The sequence below is a fragment of the Vicugna pacos genome, chromosome 16 (assembly GCF_048564905.1).
Source record: "Vicugna pacos chromosome 16, VicPac4, whole genome shotgun sequence".
Classification (NCBI taxonomy): Eukaryota; Metazoa; Chordata; class Mammalia; order Artiodactyla; family Camelidae; genus Vicugna; species Vicugna pacos.
In genome coordinates, this window is record NC_133002.1 from 30,886,082 (window position 1) to 30,913,670 (window position 27,589).

At 36.8% G+C, this 27,589-nt stretch overlaps 1 protein-coding gene across 2 annotated transcripts in view; it reads left to right on the plus strand.

Moving 5' to 3' along the window:
• Positions 1-27,589, plus strand: part of CA10 (carbonic anhydrase 10) — a 519,450-nt gene that overhangs the window by 59,470 nt on the left and 432,391 nt on the right. For both annotated transcript variants that reach the window (XM_006218377.4, XM_072938631.1), the window contains one exon: positions 13,257-13,331. In XM_006218377.4, the coding sequence (XP_006218439.1) occupies positions 13,257-13,331 (75 nt within the window). The remainder of the gene's footprint in view (positions 1-13,256; positions 13,332-27,589) is intronic.

The following is a 27,589-nucleotide window of genomic DNA, read 5'->3' on the forward strand; positions in this document are numbered from 1 at the left end:
CTATCTATGTATCTAATCTCTATATATATACCTTTATATATATATATATATATATATATATATATCTTTAAAAAGGAAAAGATAAAATAATACATACATATATACACAATATACATACATGTGTGTATATATTAAATATTATTTACCTACATATGTGTGTATATATGTATATATGTGTGTATATATATGTATATATATATGTGAAAAAGTAAAATTTTACTTTTTCTTTTTTAAAAATAATAAATGGAAAGTGGTTGAATACAATACTACAGAAGCTAAGGACAAAGCAAGTTAAGGTGAGCTCCATGGTGCTCAATTTTTAGAGACAGTAGGTACAGTAAAGTCTGGGTCATGGCCAGTGGGTCTTCAACATCAGAAGACTCATGGAAGGATAAGTTTAGATTGCTCTAGGAGCAAAAATCTTGTTGGAGGAAGGTTAAAGAGAGCTGATGGGAAGGCAGTGGAGGTGGAAGGGAGGGAGGCCTGATTGCTTTCCTGTCTTTCTCTATACTTTTGGGTAGGTCAGCTCATATCTTGGGCCATAGAATTCCCAGACTGTCAATTAGGAAAAATAAGCCCATCTATCACAGAGAATGTGCTTACTCCAAGTGTATCCACAGAATAAGAACCGTGTTACTCCAGAGGGTGACCACAGGGCTCACCACTGAATGGCAATCTTTCATCTCCTGTGAATAGACAGTCCAGACAGACCAGAGACCAAACCCTATCTCCATCATTTACCTGCGATTTTGGACAAAATTCTTCCTGGAGCTTCAGTTTCATCCTCTTAGGTAGCTTAGGTTTAAGCTTCTTTTAGAGTGGCTTGAACAAAATAATGCACAAAAAGTGGCAAATGTTGTCCCAGGCAGACTAGGTGCTATATTACCCCACCCCCAACTGTTTTGTTTAAATTCCATGTACAAGACAAAGGAATGTTGTGCAGAGAAAGAGGCAGGAAGAAACACTGAGGAAAACACAAAGAAAAAGACAGAGACACACAGACAGAGGCAGAGTATGAAAGACCGAGTCAGAAGGAGACAGAGATGGGGGGAGAGAGAGGAAAAAAAGTAGAGAGAGAGAGACAGAAAGACAGAGACAGAGAGAGGGGTTGTTTCAACTCATGCCCCCATAGGGAGATATGTCGGCATATTAGAGGCTTGTGCAGTGTTTTAGAAGCACCAGGATGTGTGAAAAGCATAGACCTCATTCACCTTTCACAGGTTAACATTTATCTCGTTCCCCATTCATTTCTCTTCTGCACCCTTTATTCTGGGAAACTCATGAAACTTCATTCGCTGGGCAGAGGGCAAGTCCTTTCAGGGTCCATTTCATTGAGCAGCTGATGTCCTGTTAGGAAGACCTCTTGTCATGGAGATGGTCTTTGGGTTTGCTAATGGTATTCAAGATTTCCTGGTAAATTGAATGTTGACATAAACCATGAGGCTCCCTACAGTGAAGTCCTGGGTCATTTCTAGCAGCAAAGTGAAATTGAGTCCTAATGTAATCACATTTCCTGAGTTTAGGACTTGAAGTAATACTCTGTGCTTCCTTCGTTAATAATTGCCCTTAAGGAGCTTTCTCTGATTTGACATATATCTTTTATGCATGAGTCAAAATAAGTAACTAAGAATGGGGGGAAACTGTTTAGCCAGCTACATAGTGGCCAATATGTGAGAGCAAGAAATTATGCTCTGGAATGATTATCCTTTGGGTTTTCTTGCTCTCTTCTGTAGGTCTGAAAATTAAATATTGATATTGGGGAAGCTTCTTATTTTAACCATAAGAAGAGAAGTTGTTAGGATCATCACTGAAATCTGGGTCACTCATTTTGGGAAGCTCATCACACAGTGGGAGGTGATGCCTTTTACATTTTTTACAACGTTTTTTGTCCTAATCATTAAAAATAAATACATCTTGCAAAAAATGTTGTAAATGTAGGAAAATTAAAGTTAGAAAATTAACTCCACTTCATAATCTTACCACCTGGGAATAACTTTGTGTAATGTATGGCTGTATTTCCTTCTAGATTTCATTCGTCTCTTATGAAAATTAAGATCACATTTTATATACTTTTTTTTCCCTTTGTATCCTGATTTTTTCATATAGTGTTTTTTGGTAAGGATTTTTCTATGTGTTCAAACAGCCTTCAAAAAACATGATTTAATGCTCCCTTGTAGGGATGTTCCATTATATATTTAGCTAACACTCTATTCTTCAACTTTTGGTTATTTGTAAGTTTATTAATAAGAGTGTAGTCAGCACCAGTATTCTTTGTCTTCATTGGCTCATGGTAATTTCCCCTAACAGGTTCGTTTTCTTCTTTTCTTCAGGGAACCTCATCCCATCAGATAATCTATAGAGAGTCTTTAACCCAATTTTAAACCAGGTTTTTGTTCACCTTTCACAGGGGCATGACCAGCCCTTGTTTCCATTTCCCTGCATGTTCTTTGAGGGTTAGGCTGCTGATCTACCTGAAATGCATAAACATTTAGGTTTAGGGGAGGAAGGTGACCTATATTAACTGAAAGTCGCTTTATTTTTGAACTGGAAAAATTTTTTTTAAATTTTATTCACTTTTTTTTACATTTTATTTTACATTTAACTTTTTAATCTATCTAGAACTAGTATTGTGAAAAACATATCTGATAATTTTTTGTTACAATTAGTCAATTTTCTTATTATTTATTGAATAACCCACTTCTTTGCAATAGATTTTTGCATTTTTATTGTTATATATTATTAACAAATATGCTAACATTACTTTGTTGATCTGTCTGCTAATTGCTTATCATATTAGTTACTGTACTTTATAAAGTTTTGATGTCTGAACATATAAGACCCTAACAATATTCTTTTTTAAAAAGTCTTATTTGTTTATTCTTCCATACAAGCTCTGGAAACAGGTTAAGTTACTAAAAGAATATCTTGATGATGAATTAGATTATCATTAAAACTGCACATCCATTTAGGAAAAATTGGTATCTATTCAGTTTACCACTTCTGAAGCATGAAAGAATCTCACTGGTCTCTCTCTTACTAACTTGTCTATCTTACTCTCCTAAGGTTATTTATTTCCCAGCTGATTTTCAAAAATAGATGTTTAAAGTTTATCTAATAACATGTTCATTTATATTCATACCTATTTCTCCTTCCCTACTTTAAAATTAGGAATTATTTTAAGTATACTAGAAAACTACTAAGACTATATCAAACACTAACATACCCACCATTGTGAAATAGCAAATATTAATGTTTTGCTGTATTTGCTTCAGATATTTTTAAATAAATGCAATTTGTAGTAATCTATGTACCCCTTCTCAGTTCCATTCCCCACTCTCTCCTCTTGAGATAATCACTTTCTTGAATTTAATATGAATCCATGTTTTCAAAACTTTATATGCATGTGTGTGTAAAATTTTAGTTTTTATTTTGTGAGTTTTAAGATATTATGAATATCTTATGTAGTTTACACTGTATATACATTTTAAATTATCAGTATCTTTTACAAGTTGTGTTTTTACTTAATATAATTTTTAGTCCATCTTAATACTTACAGACCTAATTGTTTTGTTTTAAATACTATATAGAATTTCTGCACATACGTATGACAATTAATTGACCTGTTCTTGTATTGATGAATATTTAAATTGTTCCCATTATTTACTTACAATTTTTCTGTGCCATTTAATTTTAGGCATATAATTAGAATATAGAATATCTAATTTTTTAAAAATTATATATTTTTATATCTTACAATAGTTGAGTTTAAATCACTTACATGTATAGTAATAACTAATATATTTGAATTTATTTTCTCATTTTATTTTGCTTTCTATCTTTATGATTTTCCTTCTCCTCCCTCCCTTCTTCTCTCTCTGCTCTGTGTCTTTCTCTCTCTTTCTTCCTCTCTCCTTTGTCCATTCTTGACTCTGCTGCATTGTTGTTGTTTTTTTCTTTATATACACTCATATTTAAATTTTTGATCAAGGTAATCGCTTTTTTATTTTTTAAATTTTAAATTTTAAACTGATTTTAGCCTTGCAGAAATACAAAAAATGGGAAGTACAAAATACAGAGTTTCCATCCATCTCTTATCCCACTTCCCTTATCATTAATGTTGTATAACTTAGTACAATTATCAAAACCAAAAATTAACCTTGTACAACACTATTAACTAAATCTAAAAATTAATTGGTATTTCACCACTTTTCCCACTAATGTCCTTTTTCTATTCCGGAGTCCTATCCAGGATCCCAAAGTGCATTTAATTTTTATGTCTTTTTAATCGCATTCCATCTGTAATAGTCTTAGCCTTTCCTTATTTTTTAATGGTTTTAACACTTTCGAGTAATATTGATCAGTTATTTTGTCAAATGTCCCTCAATTATGATTTGATGTTTTATGATTATACAGACTACAGGTATGCATTTTGAGCAAAAATACTGGAGAAATGATGCTATATCCTCAGTACATTCTGTCATGGGATTCATTATATTGATACATATTAATACTGGTGATACTGACCTTAGTCACTTGGTGAAGGTGGTTTTGGCAGGTTTCTCCATTGCAAAGTTAGTATCTCTCCCTTTATAAAAATAAATATCATGAAGGCAGATTTCAGACAATGCTAATCCTACATCACCTTAAGCTTTTGCCCACTAATTTTAGCATCCACTATGGATCTTGTCTATAGCAATTATGCCTTGTAATGATTATATTCTATTTCCCTCTGTTTTTCTACATTCATTAGTTGAAAATGAACTGTAACAAATGCTGCCTTTCTCCCCATTTATATACTTATTTATTAAATCAGGGTGGACTCAGGGATAGTTATTTTTAACTTATGAGATATAATTTAATATCACCATCATTCATGTTCAAATTGTTCTAGCTTTGACGTATAGGTGCATGTGTATGTGTAATTTAGCCTTGAGAGAATAAGGTATTGTTAAGACTCTCCAGACAACATGTGGCTGAATTCAGTTAAGAATTCTATATATTTTCTATATATATTATTCTATATATTTTTAAGATGCTGACGGTAGTATGCCGAGATCTAGTTGTCTTGGAGCCACTCAAGACGAACCTGGTGTGTAAGTTCCTTTGCTTATTATTCTTGCCGCTGCCAATCTGGAGGGGTCTGCCTGTCCTAACCCTTTTTCTGTGGGAGTCAGTTTCAGATTTCATCAGGAAGCTCCTTAGGTTGCAATCCAACAGCAACAAGGGGTCTTTTTTTTTTTTTAACTGTTTTCATAGTTTTGCCTTTTCTAGAATGTCATATAATTGGATTTATAAAATATATAGCCTTTTCAGACTAACTTCTTTCACTTAGGAATGTGCATTTAAGGTTCATCAGTGTCTTTTGTAGTTTGATAACACATTTCTTTTTATCAATGAATAATATTACATTGTATGGATGTACCAGCTTGTTAACTCATTCACCTATTGAAGCTATCTTACTGGCTTCCAGTTTGGGCAATTATGAATAAAGCTGCTATAAACATTTTTACTGAGGTTTTTGTGTGAACAAAGTTTTAAAATATGTTGGGTAAATACCTAGGAGTGAGATTGCTGGGTGATATGACTATATTTAGCTTTGTAATCAACAGCCAAATTGTCTTCCTAATTGGATAGGCTGTTTTACATTCCCACTAGCAATGAATGAGAGTTCCTGTTGCTCGTCATCTTCTCCAAAATCAGTATTGTCAGTTTTCTGGATTTTAGCTAAGCTGGATTGTTTTTTTCATTGCTTTTGTTTATTTGATTGTTTTTCTTAGCTGATTTGGAAATTATGCATTTCATTTGACAAGATAAAATATACAAATAATTTTTCCCACTTTTTTCAATAATTATGGTTATTATTCCCAATCCCCTCTATTTATTGTTTAGAGCTTCCAGGCAAAATGGAGTAAAGCCCATGAGTTTTAGCATCAAACAGATTTCCTTTAGAATTCTGGCACCCACAGAAGTTGGAAGCTAGAAGAGCTTTATCCCCGGGAGCTTCCAAAGGGAATATGGCTTTGTTTTTTCCTATATCCTAGTAAGATTAACAAACTTCCACTCTCCAGAACTAGGGGAGGATAAATTTCTGATGTTGTAAGCTATCCAAAAAAAAAAAAAAAACCCACAAAATAGACCTTCTTTAAATCCTACATCTGCCACTTAATAGCTTATGACCTTGGACAAGTTATAATGTTTTTGAATTTTAATCTCCACAGCATTTTATTTTGCAGATTTGTTTTGATTGAGGGAAAGGGCATATTTGAAATGCCTAGAGAGTGCCTACAATGTAAAAGTCACTGAATTAAGTCGTAGCATTTACTTTTTCATCATAGTTTTAATCATCCTTGTCTTATTTCTAATTAGACTTTAAATTCTCATTGATTTAAGTTATTTCTCCCCTTTGACTCAAATAATGTGTATCCAAAAGTATTAACCACAAATGCAGTAAAGCTTTATTCACAAGAATGTCTTCGTAGTTTTCTGAATAGTCATGATAGACTGATCCAGCAAGAGGCGGAGGACAGTGGTGCTGGAGTGGTGATTTGATCTTTTCTCTTGAGTGTCCGTCTGAATCTATGTCTTGACATGATGAATTTTTAAACATGGCCCCTGCTGTTTGCCTGAGTCTTCTTGCTTCCTGCCTGCCCACTTTTAAACTGTTTCTCCAAGCTTTCAGACCTCTTGGCTCACCTGCCATCTTGAGTCCTGTTTGACCCCTTAGCACTTGATGACCTATTTTTTTTTTATTTTTAAAAATTCCATTATCTAAAGAAAAACCTTGTATTTATACTCTGGCTCTTGTGAGGAATTAGGCATAATTGTTAAGAGCACAGTCTTGGGAGCTGTACTACCTGTCTGTAAGTTTCAGCTCCACCTTTTACCACCAGCGAGACCTTGGGCAGATTACTTACCTCGAATCTTTGTTTCCTTCACCGATTTCCTCAAAGAGGATAATGAAAATAACACTAAGCAAGGTTTGTGTGACTTTAATGAGTCAATATATGTAAAGTGCATAGGACAGTGTCAATGTATAAAATCTTCTTACCTATTAGCTATTATTATTATTATTTCTTCTCTTTACTGACACTTGGCTGTTAAGCAGACCTTCGAATCCAACTCAAGCCCAAAACCTAATGCCAGCCAGCCCTGGTTCAGGTGAGGGCATCTTCACACATTGCTCACTCACCAAAGCCAGAATCTTTCCATTCAGCAGCCATACACGAGTACACTTGTGAAACAAAAACAGTTACACTAGTGACACAAAAACTCAGCTAAGGTCAACATTGGCATATTTCATGTGAACTTCTTTAATCCTCTAATCCTGTGTTTTTGAACTTGAATGTTAAAGCACAGCATTTGCTTTAGGGCACACATACTCTCTGTGTCTGGTTCTGCCTGCCTTTTGAAAATCACAATTATGTGACCCTGGATGTTCCAAAGGAATTGGGTTTGCAGAATTGCAGGACATTAACCTAATAATGAGAGATCATTTGCTTACTACTGAAGCAGTGGGAAACTAACTAACCTCTCTGATGCTAAAATTGTTTGCTGATTCTTTCTAAGAAATCCTGCAGTCTGCTGTCTGTCTTTCACTGTTTTTGTGCTCAACAGCCCCCAAACTTCTCCCTTACATTCTTTACCAAGAATAGCTTTAACCCAGAAGCTGTGCTCCAGGAAGGAGGTAATGGGCCAGTAGTTTCAGAAGAATGGACAGATTCTCCGAAGTTCGTCCATCAAGGTTAAAGAGAAATTTAGCACCCTGTAAAGCGCCCTGATTGTTTTCACCGCTTCTGTTCCAGGCACTTATTCTGTAAAACCTCGAGACCCCAACCCCAAGATGGGCTCACAGTCTCTAAGGCACTAGCCTGCCTTAGACTCTCTTCTGCCTGGTAAAGCAGTAATGCTGTTCTTTTCTAATGCCTCCTTCCCTGCCTCTAAGTCTGAATCCAGTTTTGGGGATACAGAGGCTGGTTTTGTGTCAACACTACTAAACAAAATATGGACTGGGGAAAATCTGGCCAGGATGATGAAGACATTTTATTGACTGAGCTGTATGCAATTCTCAGTATATTTTCCATTTTTGTGCCTGGTGTTTTTTTTTTTTTTTTTTTCTGAAAAGCAAGGGTGCTGTGGCTTCTTCCTTTCCTGTATGATAAAATAGTATTTGTTTGTAAAGGCTTACCTTTATTTTCACTTCTTGCTTTTGTTATGATTGCATGTAAAGGATGTTCTTGGCTTTCCCAGAAACACCTATTGTATAAGGGGAAAAAATAGTCATTTTAAAGTACATTTGCCTTTGTTCCTTTAGAGAGTAACTTTTGGGGAGAGTCTCAGAGAAAACAGGCTCCCTTAGGTTCTCTCTTTTCATTCATAATAATCTCTCTTTGATTTATAAGTGAGGAGACCTTGAGGGGACATTGCACAGAGTTCTGAAAGTGGATGATTGAAGAACAGAGGGAGCTTTCTGTAACTTATAACTCAGGAACTTGTCAAATTCTGTACTTCCACTCGGTTTTCCTAGGCAAAGAGTGCACATTCTGTTCCAGGATCCCTTTCCACATGGCAACAAGGCAAAATCTCATCATTACAGATTTCTTTGGTGGAATTAGTGAAAACCTTGGAATTTGCTGAGGATTGAATGGATAATCCCAAATAACTGAAGTTGGATATTCTGTTTAACTGACAACTAATTTTTTTTCTTTCACAACTCATTTAAAAACATTTAAAATGTGCGTAGTTGGACAAGCAACAATTTGATCCACAGAGGCTTTGGGTCACAATATTGGTTCCCTGCTGTTAGTTCTTGTGAAGGCTTTTACTCTTCTGGGTCTTAGTTCCTCCATCTGATAAATGAGGGGGACAGAAAACAGGATTTCAAACTCCCTTCCACATCTATAATTCTGTGTAATATTTTCATTTTTCTGAACAGGCTAACCCAAATTTAGAAGAAAATTAAATATAATTAGATAATTTATTTATAAGATAATTATAGTTCATTATATTCGATCTCTTATACTACAACTCATTCCAGCAGTGATTCTCACTGTACAGGAATTGAAGAAAGCATTGAGGGTCATGTTGAAAACCATTAATAAAGGAAGGTTACTCAGAGAAGGGGGAACCCTCCCTCCACTCAACACCATCACGACCCAGTCTTTAATACCTTTGATTTGCATTTCTCTGATAATTAGTGATACTGAGCATTTTTTTTTCATGTGCCTATTGATCATTTGTATTTCTTCCTTAGAGAATTGCTTGTTTAGGTCTTCTGCCCGTTTTTGGATTGGGTTGTTTGTTTTTTTTCTTAGTAAGTCATATGAGCTGCTTATATATTCTGGAGATCAAGCCTTTGTCAGTTTCATTTGCAAAAACTTTCTCCCATTCTGTAGGTTGCCTTTTTGTTTTACTTATGGTTTCCTTTGCTGTACATAAGCTTGTTAAGTTTCACAGAATGTTGTATTCTTGATGCTTAGAAAACTGCCTGACAATCATAGGTACTCAATAAGTGATTGCTGAATTAATGAAAGTGACAAATAAGGAATAGACACTAATGTTCTGAAACTCAGGGAGATAAGGGATTATAGTGGAGATAGAAGATCAGGCGAAATTTATTGAAAGGAGTAAGAATTGGTAAGGTTTGAGAACTGAGTAAGACTAGTCAATAAATAGGTAAACAGTGAATTCCAGGGGAAAAAAAGTGTCGAAAAAAGGTATGAGAGAGTAATAAACATGGTGTACTTGAGGGCAGCAGGTGGACAGAAATTTTGTAGATTATGACATCAGAATGAATGGTAAATCCAAATTGCAGAGATTCTTGAACACCAGGTTCAGAATCAGCAATGTTAAGAATGTTCCTCCTGTGATTTTCAACTTCAGCTACCTTTGAGCCTTTTAATCAACGTCTCATATTAAGCTTTTGGGTGAAAGTAACACAGGCTGTCCTACCACCAACTTGTTTTCTCTCTTCATCTCCCAGTGCAAGTATAATTTTGCTGTTAGCTTGCTTGGGTCTGGCCCAGTGTATAAGGTGATTCTAGGTTATACCTATCTTCTGTGGTCGGAACAGTCATGTTGTCACCAGATCACCATCAAGGATAGCCAGGACTATCCTTGACGGTGATCTGAATGTTTTTTTCTAGTTTTTGTGGTTAAGTTGGGGGTCACATAGGGTAAAGGAATTTAAATGAGTGTCATCCTTATCTCACAACTTACAGAAAAATTTAAAAATGGCAGAGATATAAATACTCTCAAGAATCACTTCCCCCTCTATACTTTTAAATGAAACTCATTGAAATAAATAAAAGAGTTCACTATAACTTTGTTTTTCCCAGTCAGAGAAAAGCAGTTTCTTTGGAAAGCAACTGTCCGGGCCCTTACTATCACATTAAAACCAAGTAACCACAAGATCACATGGGCTCTAACTACCTTTCCCATATATTTGGCTCCATCTTTTCTTGTCATAGACCACCTGACATAATTGTTCTGACCCAGGACTTGGGAGCACATTTTTGAAATGTGCACACTTATGGTTTGGTGTATTTTAACTGATGGTGGAGTTTTGTTTAAAAACCTCCCTTCCCCTGTTGTTTCCTTTTGTGAAGCTCCTGTATTTGCTTTTCTACTGTTTCCTTCCCTACCATACCAGCACACCCTCAGTCATTTCTCTTTTTCTTTTTTTAACATATCAGTTTTGTTTAATATATATTATGTATTTAATTAAGTTTAGTCAGTTTACAATGTTGTGTCAATTTCTGGTGTACAGCACAATACTTCAGTCATACATGAACATACATATACTCATTTTCATATTCTTTTTCACCATAAGTTACTACAAGATATTGAATATAATTTCCTATGCTATACAGTATAAACTTGTTGTTTATGTATTTTATATATATATTAATTAGTATCTGCAAATCTCTAACTCTCAATTTATCCTTCCCCCCCCATTCCCTCCCTGGTAACTATAATTTGTTTTCTATGTCTGTGAATCTGTTTCTGTTTTGTAAATAAGTTTTTTTCTTTCTTTTTTTTTAATATTCTACATATGAGTGATAGCATATATTTTTCTTTCTCTTTCTGGCTTACTTCATTTAGAACGACATCCTCCAGGTCCATCCATGTTACTGCAAATGGCATTATTTTATTATTTTTTATGGCTAAGTAGTATTCCATTTTATCAATCTACCACAGCTTCTTTATCCAGTCATCTGTTGATGGACATTTAGGCTGTTTCTGTATCTTGGCTATTGTAAATAGTGCTGCTATGAACATTGGGGTGCATGTATCTTTCTGAATTAAGGTTCCCTGTGGATATATGCCCAGGAATGGGATTTCCAGCAATCCCATTCCTGGGCATATATTCATTCAGTCATTGCTCTTGAGTTTCTTTTACACCAGATCAAGAGACCACTATGATTTGCACATGGAGATGCTCTGCATTTGTGTTTTCTTTGAACTAAGATAGTTAAGTTATATAACTCTGTCTTACAGTTAGTGATAGGGATTTTCTCCTTAAAGTAGCTCACTCCTAAACATTTGAGTAGGAAGCCGGACTAGATGGCAAAAATCCTTTCCAACTCTAAGACAGGAATCAGAAAACTGCAGCCCACAGACCAAATCTTCTGTCTGTGTTTGCAAAATAAAATTTTCTTGGCACCCTCACCCATTCATTTATAGATTGCGTGTGGCTGCTTTTGTGCTACAACGACAGTTGAGCATTTGGAACAGGGACAGTACAGCCTTCAAAGCCTACAATATTAACTGTCTGACCATTTGCAGGAAAAGTTTGTTGACTCCTGTTCTATGGCCTCATACTTTTTAAAGCGGCATCCCTTCTCTGTGCCTCAGTTTCCTCATCTGTACAAGAAGAGACTGTGGCAATGAACTCTATGTCTCTTTCCAAATCCTGAGATTCTGAGTTTTCTTTTGAAACTCACAAGTTCTCAAACTGACACAACAACAACAACAAAAAAAAGGAGAATAAAAGTGAAACAGATTTTCCTTACTATCAAAAAGGAGCCTTTGCTATGTATATTTCCTCATCTGGCTGTGATGACAGCTTTTATTGTCAACATGATTTTTTTTATTAGATACCTGGATTTCTCCCAGGGACTGGTTGCACAACAAGTAAAGGGATCCCAATTCATAGGCAAAGAGAAGCAGAGAATACAGTGGAAGCTTAGGCTGCTTTCTGTTCACCTGTTTGCTCTGAGGAATTCTGAATTGGAAATCAGATGAACAACAAGATGATTGTTGAGAATCTGGCTGGGAGGCATTAAAATGGAAATCTAGCTCTTCTCTTGGTGCCCTATCTCTGATAAGCCCCTGAAGTACTATAGCAGAACTTTAAATGGGGTACCTTTTAAATGTGCTGTCCTGTCTTTCCAAATTGCCAAGCAGTATGAGGCCAGACTGGGCGTACAAGGGCATTTGAAAATACATTACATAAAATGCCTTTATTTTCTTCAACTCTAGCCTGTAGCTATCATATTTTGTAATTTATAGGCATCAAATGAGCCCTGCTCAAGCTGATTGATTTTTTTGTAGGGTGAATTTGGATTATTCACAATGCATGTCAAAGAAAGCTAACGGAAACTTTGCAGTTCCATCATTCTAATAGACTTGATTCAGATGGTCTGATTGTCTTACTGCCTGCTAAAATCTTACATAATTCCATGTCTGAATGGATAGGGTAGCTGAAGAAGCAATGATTGAAGATGAAGAGAGAGCAAAGTGTTTTGCAATTTTCTGATGGTACAGAGACTTTCAATGTCACTTTCGTCAGTTGCTGCACTCTTAATTATCCAGGGGCTTCTTTTTCTTTCTTCCTTTTAAATGATATTTACTGAATTGATGCTTCAGTCAGACTGTTAGGTCTTCCTTATAGGGATATGTGTGTATGCCTGTGTGTGTGTGTGTGTAACGGGCAGGTAAAGAAAAGACGTGAGTCAGAGGTAGAGATAAGTGATGGGGAATTCAAATAGGCTTAAATACATAGTTACTGTCTATTTCTCTTCAGTAGAAGTATCTTAAGTGTTTTTTTTTATATATAAAACTCTACAGTAATGTCTTTTACAGGTTAATAATCTATTTGAAAATAAAGAGGAGGGAGGTTGCTGTTGCATTTTGTAGTATGACTTTTGGGTAGAAAAGAATTATTTTATGTATCGACACTCTCCTTGCTTGGACAGCCAGGACACAGTACTTCTCTGCTATCATCTTAGTCTGTTTTCTCCTTTCTTTTCCTATAGCTCAACAGAATTCACCAAAAATCCATGAAGGCTGGTGGGCATACAAGGAGGTGGTCCAGGGAAGCTTTGTCCCAGGTAAATACACATATATTCTTGTCACTTTATTTTTAAGAAAAGAATTTGAATGATATATAATATTATTTCCAGAAATTTGCATTTGCTATCCAGCATTGAATGTATTGCAAAAGGCAGCAGAGTCTGACTTATGTGTTTGGTGAACACTCCATTTAGAGAAAATTTATTAAATGAGTAGTAATTTAACCAAGACCATGCTTTTCCATCTGAGCTTACATCTTAAGATCTTTCTATCTACAGGTGGCTGTTAGGGAGTGGGTAATGGAGAAGTCAGCATTGAAGTTCTATATGCTGAAATTTGGTTAAGTGACAAAGAGCCATTTTTTTTTAATGTTAATGAAACAGGAAGTCTGGAAAGACTGACCATGGCAACTGGCAACAGGCTTGCTGGGATGCATGCTGTCACTGATGTCACTTCAATAGCTTTCATGATCAAGACTTAGCAGATTGGGCCAAGTACCAACTAAAAATAACAGGCAAAGTGGATGCTGTCAGCATGGGGAGAGAGGGCTGAAAACTGGTTAGCCAGAAACATACCGTAACTTTAGTTTTGAGGCAAGGTAGAGGGTCCTTGTCTTCCCCCAACAGCTCTTATCCTAATCATGGTCCTCATTCTTCTTGAAAGACTTTGGAGGGAGAGAGGCAAGAGAAAGAGTGTGAATGTTAAAGCAAAGGATGGAAGGGAAGGCAGGTGAAATATTTCAAAATATTTTTAACTGCTTAGATGTGAGACAGTAAGAAATAAAGCTCTCAAGAGGAGTCAGTGTGTGGTTCCAACTCAGGCACTGAAAACAGAGGGCTCCAAGTGTCACTTGAGGTCTTTGTAGTTGGCGGCAGCTGGCAAGAGCAGTGACCCAAGGTCACTTGACCTAATTCATTCTTGGCTGCTATGTCTCTTTTTCCTGTTTTTCTGTAGAAATCATTACATCAGCTGCGCAGAGCTAAGCAAGTTGCTAAACCCCCCTGAGCATGACTTTTCAAATTTGAATTGTGTGACATATATATGTACTCTTGGAACTTCTCAACAGGAGGCAAGCAGGCATGGTAAGGGAAAGTAGATGACCCACGGAAAAGCCAGCTGACTGCCGTAAGTCAGTATATTAACTTGATAAATTTACTATGGTACATTTATTCCTTGGCCCAGTGGGCATAGAAACTGGATTTGATTAATTCACTCATAAATGATCAGGTTTCTAACAACACTCTTATAATAACTTAACTGACACAGCTGTGTTCATATGGCATGATATAGATACGTGACATTTTGTACTTACAAGTGGGGGCATCTCTTTCCAGTGGATAGAATCCTTGTGTATTTTTTTCTGAGGAATCTGCTTATTATATTCAAGATATCCCAGAAATTACATTTATAAGTACATTTCTGTTCTTTCTGATTATTAAATTTGAGCAAAATAGGGCATTCTGTCAGATTATGATAAGTCTTGTTAAACTAGTAATATCCTCTGTAGTGACTGAAATGCTCATTGATAACACTGGATACGTTCTGAAAAAATTTGCTTTTCTGCTCTATAGTTTTTTGATGTTCCTCCCTGTTGCTGCATTCTTTTTTTACATGTATTCAAAGCCGTTTTGAGTTGATTGTTGATTCTAAGACAACCACAAGGAAGAAGTTTTATCTTTCCTTTAAGTGTTGATTTAAAATCATTTAGCTTTCCCTCAGTTCCAGTTTTAAATGAGATAATATGTATAAAACCTGCTACATGGGGAGCAGTAAGATGTGCAGTGCTGAGCACGGACTTGAGTCTGGGCTCTATAGCTTCCCTATGGCAGAACTGTCAGCGAGTTGCCTACCAACTCTCAGTCCCCTATGTTCTTCATCTGTTAGAATGGAGATTAGGACCAAATAAACCTTATGAGGTTTTCTGAGGATTAAATTACATAATGTAGGTAGAGTGCTTATGGTAGAGTCTGGTGCATGGTGTGAGTCAGTGCATGTCAGTTCCTGTTGGCATAACTATCATTATTTTATCAGTAACAACATAACTACATATTTTATACTTCTCTTTTTGAGAAAGGCAGAGAGCTGTACATTGGAAAGGGTAATAATTCAAGTGATGGTCTCCCATGATACTAGAACTTGGAAAGTGCTTAATAAATGTTCCTTGAACTTGTAAGCTCAAAAACACTCTCTACACAGTAGTGGCCATTGGAGAGGTAACTTACCATACTCTGGATTTAACAGCCCCAAAGCCCTTATGCTTCTTGGTTAAGAAAACTGGTAACTGATGATCTCACTTTCTAAACTTTTGGAAACTCCAATGCTCTTAAAAAATATAAGAATCATAAAAATTTGTGAATTAAGTAATTGGACCTGAGGGTCTAGTATCTGACAGACTCCAGATGACCCACTTTATCTGAATTGTTGCAAAGGCAATGGTCCCTGTAGCTCTTATTATCATTACTGAATATAAGGTTAAGAATGTTCTTTGCTTTGCCACTGGGGTATTTTTTCAGGTTATGGATATGTAAAAGAGAAGAGAACCTCATATGACTGGATTATTTGGACAAGTTTTATTGTCCTATAAGTTTTTACAAGAGTGCCCAGAAATGATTCTCAATTGGCATAAATGTTAATCTGTGATTGCAAAGAAGACTGTGGAGGATAGAAATCCATGATTTCTTCAGCAGTGGCAAACACAGGTTTGATTTAGCATCAAAATCCCTGACTTTGGCCAGTTCAGTAGTGCTTAAGGAGTAGCCACCTGACAGTTGATAAAAAGCTAATTGACACATGATTCTTATTCAAGGATAAGCTGACAGCCTAAAGAGTCATAAACCCATAACTTACTGTAAGGGCTCTAATAAGGTTTATGGAACATAAAAAGGAGGCCATGGAGTGCTCGGATTCAGCCTGCCTAGTGTTTAACAGATTTGGTTGTTTACCTATGCAAATCCAACACCACCTATAACCAACAGTCTGCCTTATGGACAGAGCCCAATTTTGTTTGAGTGCTTATCCTCTACACAGCCATGTGCTCAGGAAGGAGCTCCTCCCAGGCCCAGAAGGTTACCCTTGGCTAATACCTACACCAATCATGGAGATTTCAGCCTCTTTTTCTTTTCAGCTTTGTCATGATGGCTAATTTTATGTGACAACTTGGCTGGTCCACAGTACCAAGATATTTTATCAAACATTAATTTAAGTTTCAGGAAAGATATTTTTTATACGAGATTAACATTTACATTGGTAGACTTTGAGAAAAGCAGTTTACTCTCCATAATGTTGGTGGGCTTCATCCAATCAGCAGCAGGCCTTAAGAAAAAAAGGCTGAGGGAAATTGTGGTTCCAGAAGTTTTTGGCCTTGAGCTGCAACATCAACTGGGATTCTAGCCTGCTGACCTACCTTACAAATTTCAGATTTGTCAGTCTCCACAACCTTATGAACCAATTCCTTAAAATAAACTTCTTTCTCTGTATACAGACACACACACACACACACACATTCTTTTGGTTCTGTTTCTCTGGAAGACCCTGACTAATACACAAATATGGACATGAACATATGCTAAACAGTTCTATCCATGGCTTGTGAGGGGAAGTCTGCTCAGTAAACTCAGGAACAAAAGTCACACTAAAGACGGCAGAACAGAAAGTTGAAAAGAACACAGGTTGTTTATGACCCACTTGATCACTGAATTAATCATAGAACTGCCTATCATTTTTTTCACAAGCGAGATAAACTATCTTGTTGTTGGAGCCACTTTGAGTCACGTTTTCTGTTACTTGCAACCCAAAGCATTCTTCAAGACTCATATTTCTCAGTACAAGGGAGAAGGAAGAAAGGAAATTGGAACTCGGTCTCAACAATCTTCAGGATTACCCAAAGTGGATAAGGAGAAGAATGTGAGGATTATCAGAGTAAACAGCACTGGCAAAGAGGAGTCAAAATGCACTTTGGGTTTGGGGTGTGCTAGGTACCTCTGAGTGTCTAAAAGGCAGGATACACTATGGAGCATGATGAGTGAGAGGCCAGCAAAGCCATCAGGGGCCAGGCTGTAAAAGTCTTTGTGTTCCATAGGCAAGAGCATAGGCACAGTCCCTTTAAAAATAGAGGAACTATAGGACATTATTAAGCTCTGGGGAGATACAGTCAAATGCGTATTTTAAAAAGCCAACTATGGGCCAAATGGCCATGGACATGTCAAAATTACAACTATTTACAGTGCAACTATTGATGGAAAAGACTGGAAGACTAGCATAAAAGATCTACAACTAAAGCTGTAAAGAAGGAATCACAATTAGATGGGGGGTACCGAGATGCAGTGTAGTCAAGACCCATATCCCCAGGTGGGTGACAAACAAATGGGAGGATAAAAACAATTGCAGGAGTTCTCCCTAAGGAACAAGGGGGTATGAGCCGCATATTAGGCTCCCCAGCTTGGGGATTCTGCACCATGAAGATGAGCCCCAGAATGTTTGACTTTGAAGGCTATCAGGACTTACTTTCCAGTGAGCCAACAGGCTGTGAAAATGGAGACTCCACTCTTAAAGGGTGCACACAAAATCTCACACACTTCAGGACCCAGGCCAGAAGAGTGATTTGAAAGGAGCCTGAGTTAGACCCATCCGTTGATTTAGAGAGCCTCCCACAGAGGCAAGAGGAATTCACCCTGGGGATACAGACACTAGTGGCAGTCATTTTTGGGAGCTTGTTCTACCTCAAACCATCTGGTTCTGGCAAGTTCCATGTTGGAATCCTCCCTCAAGCTTACTAGTGCTGAAACTGGCCCTGCTCACCTGCAGGGTGGCTGTCTTAAGACCCCCTGAGCCCACAGCCACCCAACAATCTGGCTCTGACAACAGAAGGCCCAGGACCTAGCCCAGCACACCAGTGCACTGACATTAGCTCTGGGACCAGCTTCACCAAACAGTGGGCAGGCACCAACTTCAGGATCCCCAGGGCCTTGCAGCCAGAGACACTGGGACCCAGATCCACCCACCAGTGGGCCAGCATTAGCCCAAGGAATCCCTGGGGCTCTGCACAACCACTTCATGACCTGGTCTGGCTCTGCCCACCAGGGACTGGTAGCCTCCTCACAAGGCAGGGCTGGCAATGAACCAGACTGTGGGTCAAGCACACCTACCAGACTGCCAAAAGAAGGCCCGTGCAGCTCATGTAGGAGCACACCTAGAGCATATATCTCTGTTGATCAGAGGTGAGTGTACTGCTGGGATGCCTAGGACGTCTCCTACAGAAAAACCAGTTCTCCATGGTCAGGAAACATAACCAACTTTCCAAATACATAAAAATTAAAAGTAGCAAATTAACTAAAATGAGGCAACAGAGAAATATGTTCCAAATGAACAAAATAAAACCACAAAGCCAAAGAACTTGGAAGAAATTTTGATGAATAGAGTGTGAAGTTAGAAGTTCTAACAAAGAGTTCGAAAATGTAAAGTAGAACCAAACAGAGTTGAAGAATACAAGAAGTGAGGTAAAAAGTACACTGGAAGAAATCAGTAGTAGACTAGAGATACAGGGGAACAATTTGGTGAGATGGAAGACAGAGAAGAAATCATTGAAGCTTAACAACAACAAAGAAGAATAGAAAGAAACGAGGAAAGTTTAAGAGACTTTGGGAACAACATCAAGTTTAGTAGCATTCTCATTATAGGGATCTCAGAAGGAAAAGAGAGAGAAAAAGGGACAGAGAACATATTTGAAGACATAAGAGCTGAAAACTTACCTAACCTGGGAAAGGAAACAGACATCAACATCCAGGAAGTAGAGAGAGCCCTGAACAAGGTCAACTCAAAGAGGACCACATCAAGACACAGTGTAATTAAAATGGTAAAAATGAAAGATAGAGAATTTTAAAATCAGTAAAGGAAAATCAACAAGTTACATACAGGGAACTCCCATAAATCTATAAGCTGACTTTTCAGCAGGAACTGCAGGCCAGAAGAGAGTGGCACAATATATTTAAAATGATGAAAGGGAAAGCCTGCAGCCAGGAATACTCTACTTGGCAAAGCCTCATTCAGATTTGATGAAGAGATCAAAAGTTTTACAGACAAGTGAAAGCCAGGAGTCCAACACCACCAAACTAGCTTTAGAAGAAATGCTAAAGGGACTTCTCTAAGCAGAAAATAAAAAACCACAACTAGAAATATGAGAATTATGAAAGGAAAAAAATCTCATTGGTAAAGGTTAACATATAGTAAATTTGATAAGTCAACCTCATATAAAGCTGGTAGGACAGTTAGAATATAAAAGTATTAAAATCATCAATATCCACAAGAAGTAGTTGAGTTATATACTACACAAAAAGATGTAAAATATAATGTTAAAACAGTAAACATGGTGGTGGTGGGGAGTAAAACTGTAGGGTTCTTATGATATATTTGAACATAAGAGTTCAGCAACTTAAACTAATTACATCTATATATGTGTGTGTGTGTGTCTGTGTGTGTGTGTATACCTCATAATAACCAGAAACAAAAATCTGTAATAGTTATGCACACATAAAAGAAAGAGGCGTTCAAACATAACATTAAAGATAGTCATCAAATCACAAAGGAAGAAAGCAAAGAAGAAAGGGGGAAAAAACTGCAAAAGCTCCAAAATAAAAACAAAATGGCAATAAGTACATACCTATCAATAATTACTTTAAATGTACATAGACTAAAAGTTCCAATAAAAAAATAGAGTGAGTGAATGGATACAAAAACCAGTATAGACTAATATATATGCTGAACACAAGAGACTCACTTCACATCTAAAGATACACACAGGCTGAAAGTGAGGGTATGGTAAAAGATATTCCATGCAAATGCAAATGAAAAGAAAGCAGGGTTAGCTATACTTATATAAGACAAAATAGATTTTAAAACAAAGACTGTAACAAGAAATAAAAAAAGACATTACATAGTGATAAAGGGATCAATCCAGCTAGAAGATAGAACATTTGTAAATATACATGCTCCCAACATAAGAGTACTTAAATACATAAAGCAAATGTTAACAAACATAACAAACATAATGGTAACACAATAACAGTAGGGGACTTTAACACCCCACTTACATCAATGAACAGATTATCCAAAGAATATTAATAAGGAAACACTGGTGTTGAATGACACATTAGACCAAATGAACTTAATAAATGTGAATAGAACATTCCATCCAAAAGCAGCAGAATACACGTTCTTTTCAAGTGCACATGGAACATTTTCCAGGATAGATCACATTAGAGGTCACAAAATACGTCCAAGCAAATTCAAGAAAATTTAAATCACATTAAGCACTTTTTCTGAAATCCATTCTATATGACTAGAAATCAACTGCAAGAAGATAAAACTGCAAAAAACACAAACACACAGAGGCTAAATAAATTCTACTAAACAACCAATGTGTTTGTGGTGACTATAGTTAACCATACAGCACTGTATACTAGAAATTTATTCTCATCTCACACACACACACACACACACACACACAATGGTTTAAAAAAAAAAAGTATATATTAGCATAACGCTTGCTCTACCAGGCTCCATCTCAGTGCTTTACAGAACTGATTTAAGCCTCACACCAGACCAGCCTTATGATCACTGAATAAACCAAAGAAGTAAAAAAAAAAAAAAAAAAAAAAAAAAAAAAACACCTGAAGACAAATGGAAATGAAATCATCCAAAATCTGTGAGACAGCAAAAACTATTCCAAGGAGGAAGTTTGTATTGATAAAGGCATACCTCAGGAAACAAGAAAAATCTCAAATAAACAATCTAAGCTTACAACTTAAAGAACTAAAAAAAGAATAACAAATAGAACTCAATTAGTAGGAGGAAAGATCATAAAATCAGAGCAGAAATAAATGAAAGAGAGCCTATAAAAAATAAAAGATCAATGAAACTAAAAGCTGATTCTTTAAAAAGATAAACAAAATTGATAAAGTTTTAGCCAGACTTACCAAAATAAAAAAGGGAGTCTAAGTCGATAAAATCAGAAATGAAATAGAAGTTACATCCAACATCACAGAAATACAAAAGGATCATAAGAGATTACTACAAACAACTATATGTCAAAAAATGAACAATGTAGAAGAAACGGACAAATTCCTAGAAATGTAAAACCTCCAAGACAGAACCAGGAAGAAATAGAATATATGAACACACCAATTACCAGTATTGAAACTGAATCTGTAATTAAACAACAAACAAACAAACAAAAGTCCAGGACCAGATGGCTTCACAGTGAATTCTATCAAATATTTAAAGACCAATTAACTATTCCAAGAAACTGCAGAGGAAGGAATTCTTCTGAACTAAATCTATGAGGCCAGCATCATTCTGATACTAACATCAGACAAAGATATCACACAGAAAAGAAAATTACAGTCCATTGTCACTGATTAATGTATATGCAAAACTCCTTCAATAAAATATGAGCAAACTAATTTCAACAACACATCAAATGAGATTTATCCCAGGGACACAAGGAATTTTCAGTATCTGCAAACTGTTCAATGTGATACACCACATTAACAGACTGAAGAGTAAAAATCATATTATCATCTTAATAGATGCAGAAAAAGCTTCTGGCAAAATTCAACATCCCTTTATGATTAAAATTTCTACAAAGTTGGTAGAGAAGGAATACACTCGACATAATAAAGGCCATATAACAAGCACACAGCTAACATCATACTCAATGGTGAAAAGCTGAAGAATTTCCTCTAAGATCAGGACTGAGACAAGGATGGCAACTCTCATCATTTTAATTCAGCTTATTATTGGAAGTCCTAGCCACAGCAACAGACAAGAAAAATAAATAAGGAATCCAAATTGGAAAGAAAGAAGTAAAGCTGTCACCATTTGCAAATGACATGACACTATACATAGAAAACCCTAAAAATACCACCAAAAACCTACTACAACTCACCAATGAATTCTATAAAGTTACAGGATACAAAATTAATATACAGAAATCTGTTGCATTTCTATACACTAACAAAAAACTATCAGAAAAAGAAAGTCAGAAATTATTCCTCTTACAATTGCTTCAAACAGAATAAAATACTTAGGAATAAATCTAACCAAAGAGGTAACAGATCTGTAGTCAGAAAATGAGACACTGATGAAAGAAATTGTAGATGACACACACAGATGGGAAGATGTACCATCTTCATGGGTTGGAAGAGTTAATGTTGTTAAAATTACACTACTACCTATGGCAATTTTCGGGTTCAGTGCAATCCCTATCAAAATACTAATGACATTTTTCACAGAACAAGAACAAATAATTGTAAAATTTGTTTGGTAATACAGAGGACACTGAATAGCCAAAACAGTCTTGAGGAAGAAAAACAAAGGTAAAGGTATCACATTCCCTGATTTAAAACTATTCTACAAAGCTACAGTAATCAAAACAGTATGATATCTGCACACACTCAGACCCATAGATCATTGGAACAGAATAGAGATCCCAGAAATAGTCAATTAATCTATGACACAGGAGGCAATAATATACAATGGGGAAAAGACAGCTTCTTTAATAAATGGCTCCGAGAAAACTAGACAGCTGCATGCAAAAGAATCATACTGAACTACTGTCTCACGTCATACACAAAAATAAACTCAAACTGGTTTAAAGACTTAAATGTAAGACCTGAAACCATAAAACTGCTGGAAGAAAACATAGACAGTAAGCCTTTTTACATTGGTCTTAATAATATTATGTTTATATGCATCAGGGAAGGGGAAAAAAAGCAAAAATAAACAAATGGGACTACATCAGAATGAAAAGCTTTTGTGAAGTGAGGGAAACTATCAACAAAACAAAAACTGCCTACTGAATGGAAGAAGTCATTTGCAAACAATGTGTCTGATAAATGGTTAATAGCCCAAACATACAAAGAATTCGTGCAACTCAGCATCAGAAAAACGAGAACCTGATTAAAAAGCGGGTAGAGGATCTGAATAGGCACTTTTCCAGAAAGACATAAGGATGGCCAACAGGCACATGAAATGATGCTCCACCTCAGCAGTCCTCGGGGATATTCAAATAAAAAACCACAATGTGTTATCACCTCACACTTGTCAGAATGACTATTATCAAAAAGACAACAAGTGTTGGCAAGGAGGAGGAGAAAATGAAACCCTCATGCATGGTGGGTGGGAATGTAAATCGGTGCCGCCACTATGGAAAACTGTTGGAGATTCCTCGAAAAATTAAAAATAGAACCAACATTGATCCAGCAATTCCACTTCTGGGTATTTATTCAAATAAAATGAAAACACTAATTAGAAAATATATGTGAACCCTTATGTTCAGCATTATTTAGAACACCCAAGATATGAAAGCAACCTAAGTGCCCATCAATAGGTGAATGGAGGAAGAAAATGAAGTTTGTACACACACACATACACACACACAATGGAACATGACTTAGCCACTTGTGACAATGTGAATGGACCTAGAGGGTATTATGTTAAGTGAAATAAGTCAGAGGAAGACAAATATTGTATGATTTGACTTATAGCTGAAAATCAAAACAAATGACCAATCATAATAAAACTGAAACAATGTTATAAATACAGAGAACAGGTAGTTGCCAGAGGGCACGGGTGTGGGGTGAGGAAAGAAATGCATGACGGACATTAAGATGCATAAACTTCCAGTTGCAAAATAAATGAGTCATGAATATGAAATGTATGGTGTGAGGAATATGGTCAATTATCATGTCAATATCTCTGTATAGTGACATATAGCTAGACTTATTGTAGTGATCATTTTGAAATGTATAGAAATATCAAATCACTATGTTGTGTGACACGATCTAATACAGTGCTGAAGGTCAATTATATTTCAAAAACAAACAAATAAATTCACAGAAAAAGAGATCAGATTTGTGGTTACCAGAGGCGGAGATGTGGGTGGAGTGGGGATTGAATGGGTACAGTTGAAAGGTACAAATTCCAGTTATCTTATAACTGGAAGTACTAGAAGTGTCATGTATGACATGATAAATATAATTAACACTGCTGGATGTAGTATATGAAAGTTGTTAAGAGAATAAATCCTAAGATTTCTCTTCACATGGAAAAATATCTTTCTATTCTTTAATTTTGCATCTATATGAGATGATGTATGTTCACTAGATTTATTGTGATAACTCTTTCACAATGTATATTAAGTCAGATCATTATGCTGTACACCTTAAATTTATATATTGCTGTATGTCAATTATATCTCAGGAATACTGAAAGGAAAATAAATAAAAAGCCAGCTATGGCTGCAGTAATAGAGATGTACAGTATTTCAATGAGAATGTCAAAGGCAGAAGGATCCATGAGGTGATTTTTTTAAATCATCCAGCAAGCAATGGCAAACATCTATGCTAAGACTATAAAAACAAACAAACAAAAAAATTGTGTTAATCATGGATTCAGCATGACCTTTGTTTTGTGGCTATATACACACACACACACACACACACACACACACACGTATGTAACATGTGTATTACACATGTGTGTAACATATTTATAATTTAGCATAAACATATTAACATGTTTCAGAAAATTTATGTCAAATAGTATCTATTCACATTTCATTTATCCAAAACATTAGGGAAATTGAGCATTCCCTTTAGAGGGGGCACTGTGCCAGGAGTTGGAAATTCAAAACGACATGGCTTCTAACTTCCTGGAGCTTACAATCCAGTGGGAGAGACAGCCTTTGATAATGGTGAAGGGCCTTTCACCCCCTGTACCTTCTTCACATAGCAATGTTTGGGCGGGGAGTTTCCTTCCTTTTCAGACTAGGACATCAAAATATGGTGGCTTGCTTCCATTTTAAATCTTTAAATCATGACTGTTGGGGTATATATTTTTCCAACTTTTTGGAAACTCTAGAGCAGGTAAAAAACCTCTCTTTCATTTTGCCACCTCGAAAAGATCACTCTCAGGTCACTGTACATGAGTTCTTGAGCTCACTCATCCAGCAAGCTCTCATGTGCTTTCAGCATCACCATACTTGGTTCTTGGTGAGTAAAGACACAAAAAAGGACCCACTGTGACCTTAAGAAGCTGAGGATAGCAGGAGAGAAAGAGAGCCAAATGTCCTCAACCTTATAATGTTTCCGGGATTGCCATGAAGGATATTTGGGGCTTCCTGGTCTGAGAGAACACAGGGGACATCCCAGATAGGCAATTTTCTGGAGGCTAGGAAGAGAGAGAAGAGAGGCTACCTGGGGCAAGAAGGCTCAGGGGATTAAGGGCCAAGGAGGGCAGCATTAGTCTGAGCATGTAAGGCTATACCAGTCAGAGTTTGGATTTTACCCTAATGGCACTGGGACATCAAGGGAGGGATTGAAACTAGTACAGAATTCAGGGTGAGAGATGAAGGAGACATGAGCTAGGACAGGAGCAATGGGAAGGTCCAGTTTCTAGAAGCAGAAACTTTATCTCCTTCCACTCCTCCCCCTCCAGGTCATAGTGCAAACCTAGCATACAGTAGCAGTTCAACATTTGCTAAAGCAGTTTGGATCAGAGCAGAATTATTGCCCCTTGAAGCCAGGTGTAAATGACATTAATGATGAGCAAAATAAACAACTCGCTGCAAGTCTGTGTGCTGAAAAGGGTTTTGAGAAGTACAGCAAGAATAGTTGGAGATCAGGGAAGACCTTCCTGCAAAAGCCATGGCAAGCTGAGACTGGAAGAGTAGGAGGGACAGTACCAGCAGGGAGTGGGCTTAGAATAGGGTTCCAGGCCGAGGAGTGAGCCTGAATGCATGGGCATGACATGGATAAGAAACAGAACAAAATCCTCTGCGGCTGTGGAGTGCAAAGTGGTTTGAGATTGGAAGTGGTCAGGAGCCAGATCACACTCAGTGATGCAGTGAACACAGTTAAAGAGATCCTAGGAATAATGGGAGATCAGTAAACAATTGTAAGCAATTTACTCTTCCTCAGGGATCTAGCAAGTATCACGGGATCATGAAACTGAGTTTCTAAACATCTGAAAGGTTAATAGAGGAATTTTCAGCTTATTTCTGATCCAGATTGGATTAGGAGGCTGCTTGGTTCATTGTACTGACGCCTTCTTTAAAATTGACTAGAAATGTTTCACTCAGGTGAATAAACTCTCCCAACATGCAGTTTGCACCCCTGCCTTGTTGAGTTGTTTTAAAACCTCAAGATTGTTAGAAGATGAAAGTAATATATCTATTGGCAACCACCTGTAGTTTAGCCCTAATTACCTGTGTTGTTCAAATGGCCAGTTTTCTTTGCCTAAGAATGGCTCCTATTAGACATTGGTAACAAACACGAATTCCTGTCTCCCAGCAGTCCTCCTAGGAAGGAAAGCAGGCTGGATGGGGAAGATCCCTGCTGAGCTAGAATGGCCTGCCTGGGATCATGCATGCCCCTCATTCCTCCACCTAGTAAATGGCACCTATATTAATTTTCTATTGCTGTGTAACAAATTACCACACATTTAGCAGTTTAAATCAATGCACATTTATTGTCTCACAATTTCCTTGGGTCAAGAATCTGGGTATGGTTTATCTGAGTCCTCTGCTCATGGTGTCTCAGGACTGCAAAAGGTGTCAGTGCAGATGCATTCTCATCTAGGGCCAAGCTCATGCGAGTTCTTGGCAGAATTCAATTACAGTTGTATGACTGAGGCCCTCAGCTCCTATAGGTTATCCCTTGTCCATAGGCTTTCATAACATGGCTAATTGTTTCAAGGCCAACAGGTGTGTCTTGCTTTGAATCTCTTCTTTCCCTTCTGTGAAGGCCTGGACTCTCTTTTAAAATTTAGGTCTACTCAGTGTACTGTCTCTTTTGATCAGCTCAAAGTTAACTGAAGACCTCATTCACAGCTGAAAAATCCCTTCATCTTTCACATATAATGTAACCTAATCACAGGAGTAAAATTCCATCATACACACTAGTCCCATCTGTACTCAAGATGGGGGGATTATAGAAGGTGTGTATACCTGGAGGTGGGAATCCTGGGGCCATCTTACAATTTGGCTTTCCACAGTGACTCTCATTCCTCCATATGGTAAACAGTGCCCCACGTTCTTCAGTTATAGTAAACTGCCCTTCACTCCTTCATATAGTAGGAAACCATGAAAGGCTGCTGAAATGCTCAACCCAAATCAGTCTTGGTGTGGCGTCTGAGGATGAAGTAGGCATTGTTTTAGGCTGACATTTTCAAATTGAGAAGTGGGAAGTAATATTCTTTGGATTGGATATTACTTTTGTTGTCTTTACATGAACGTAGTAAA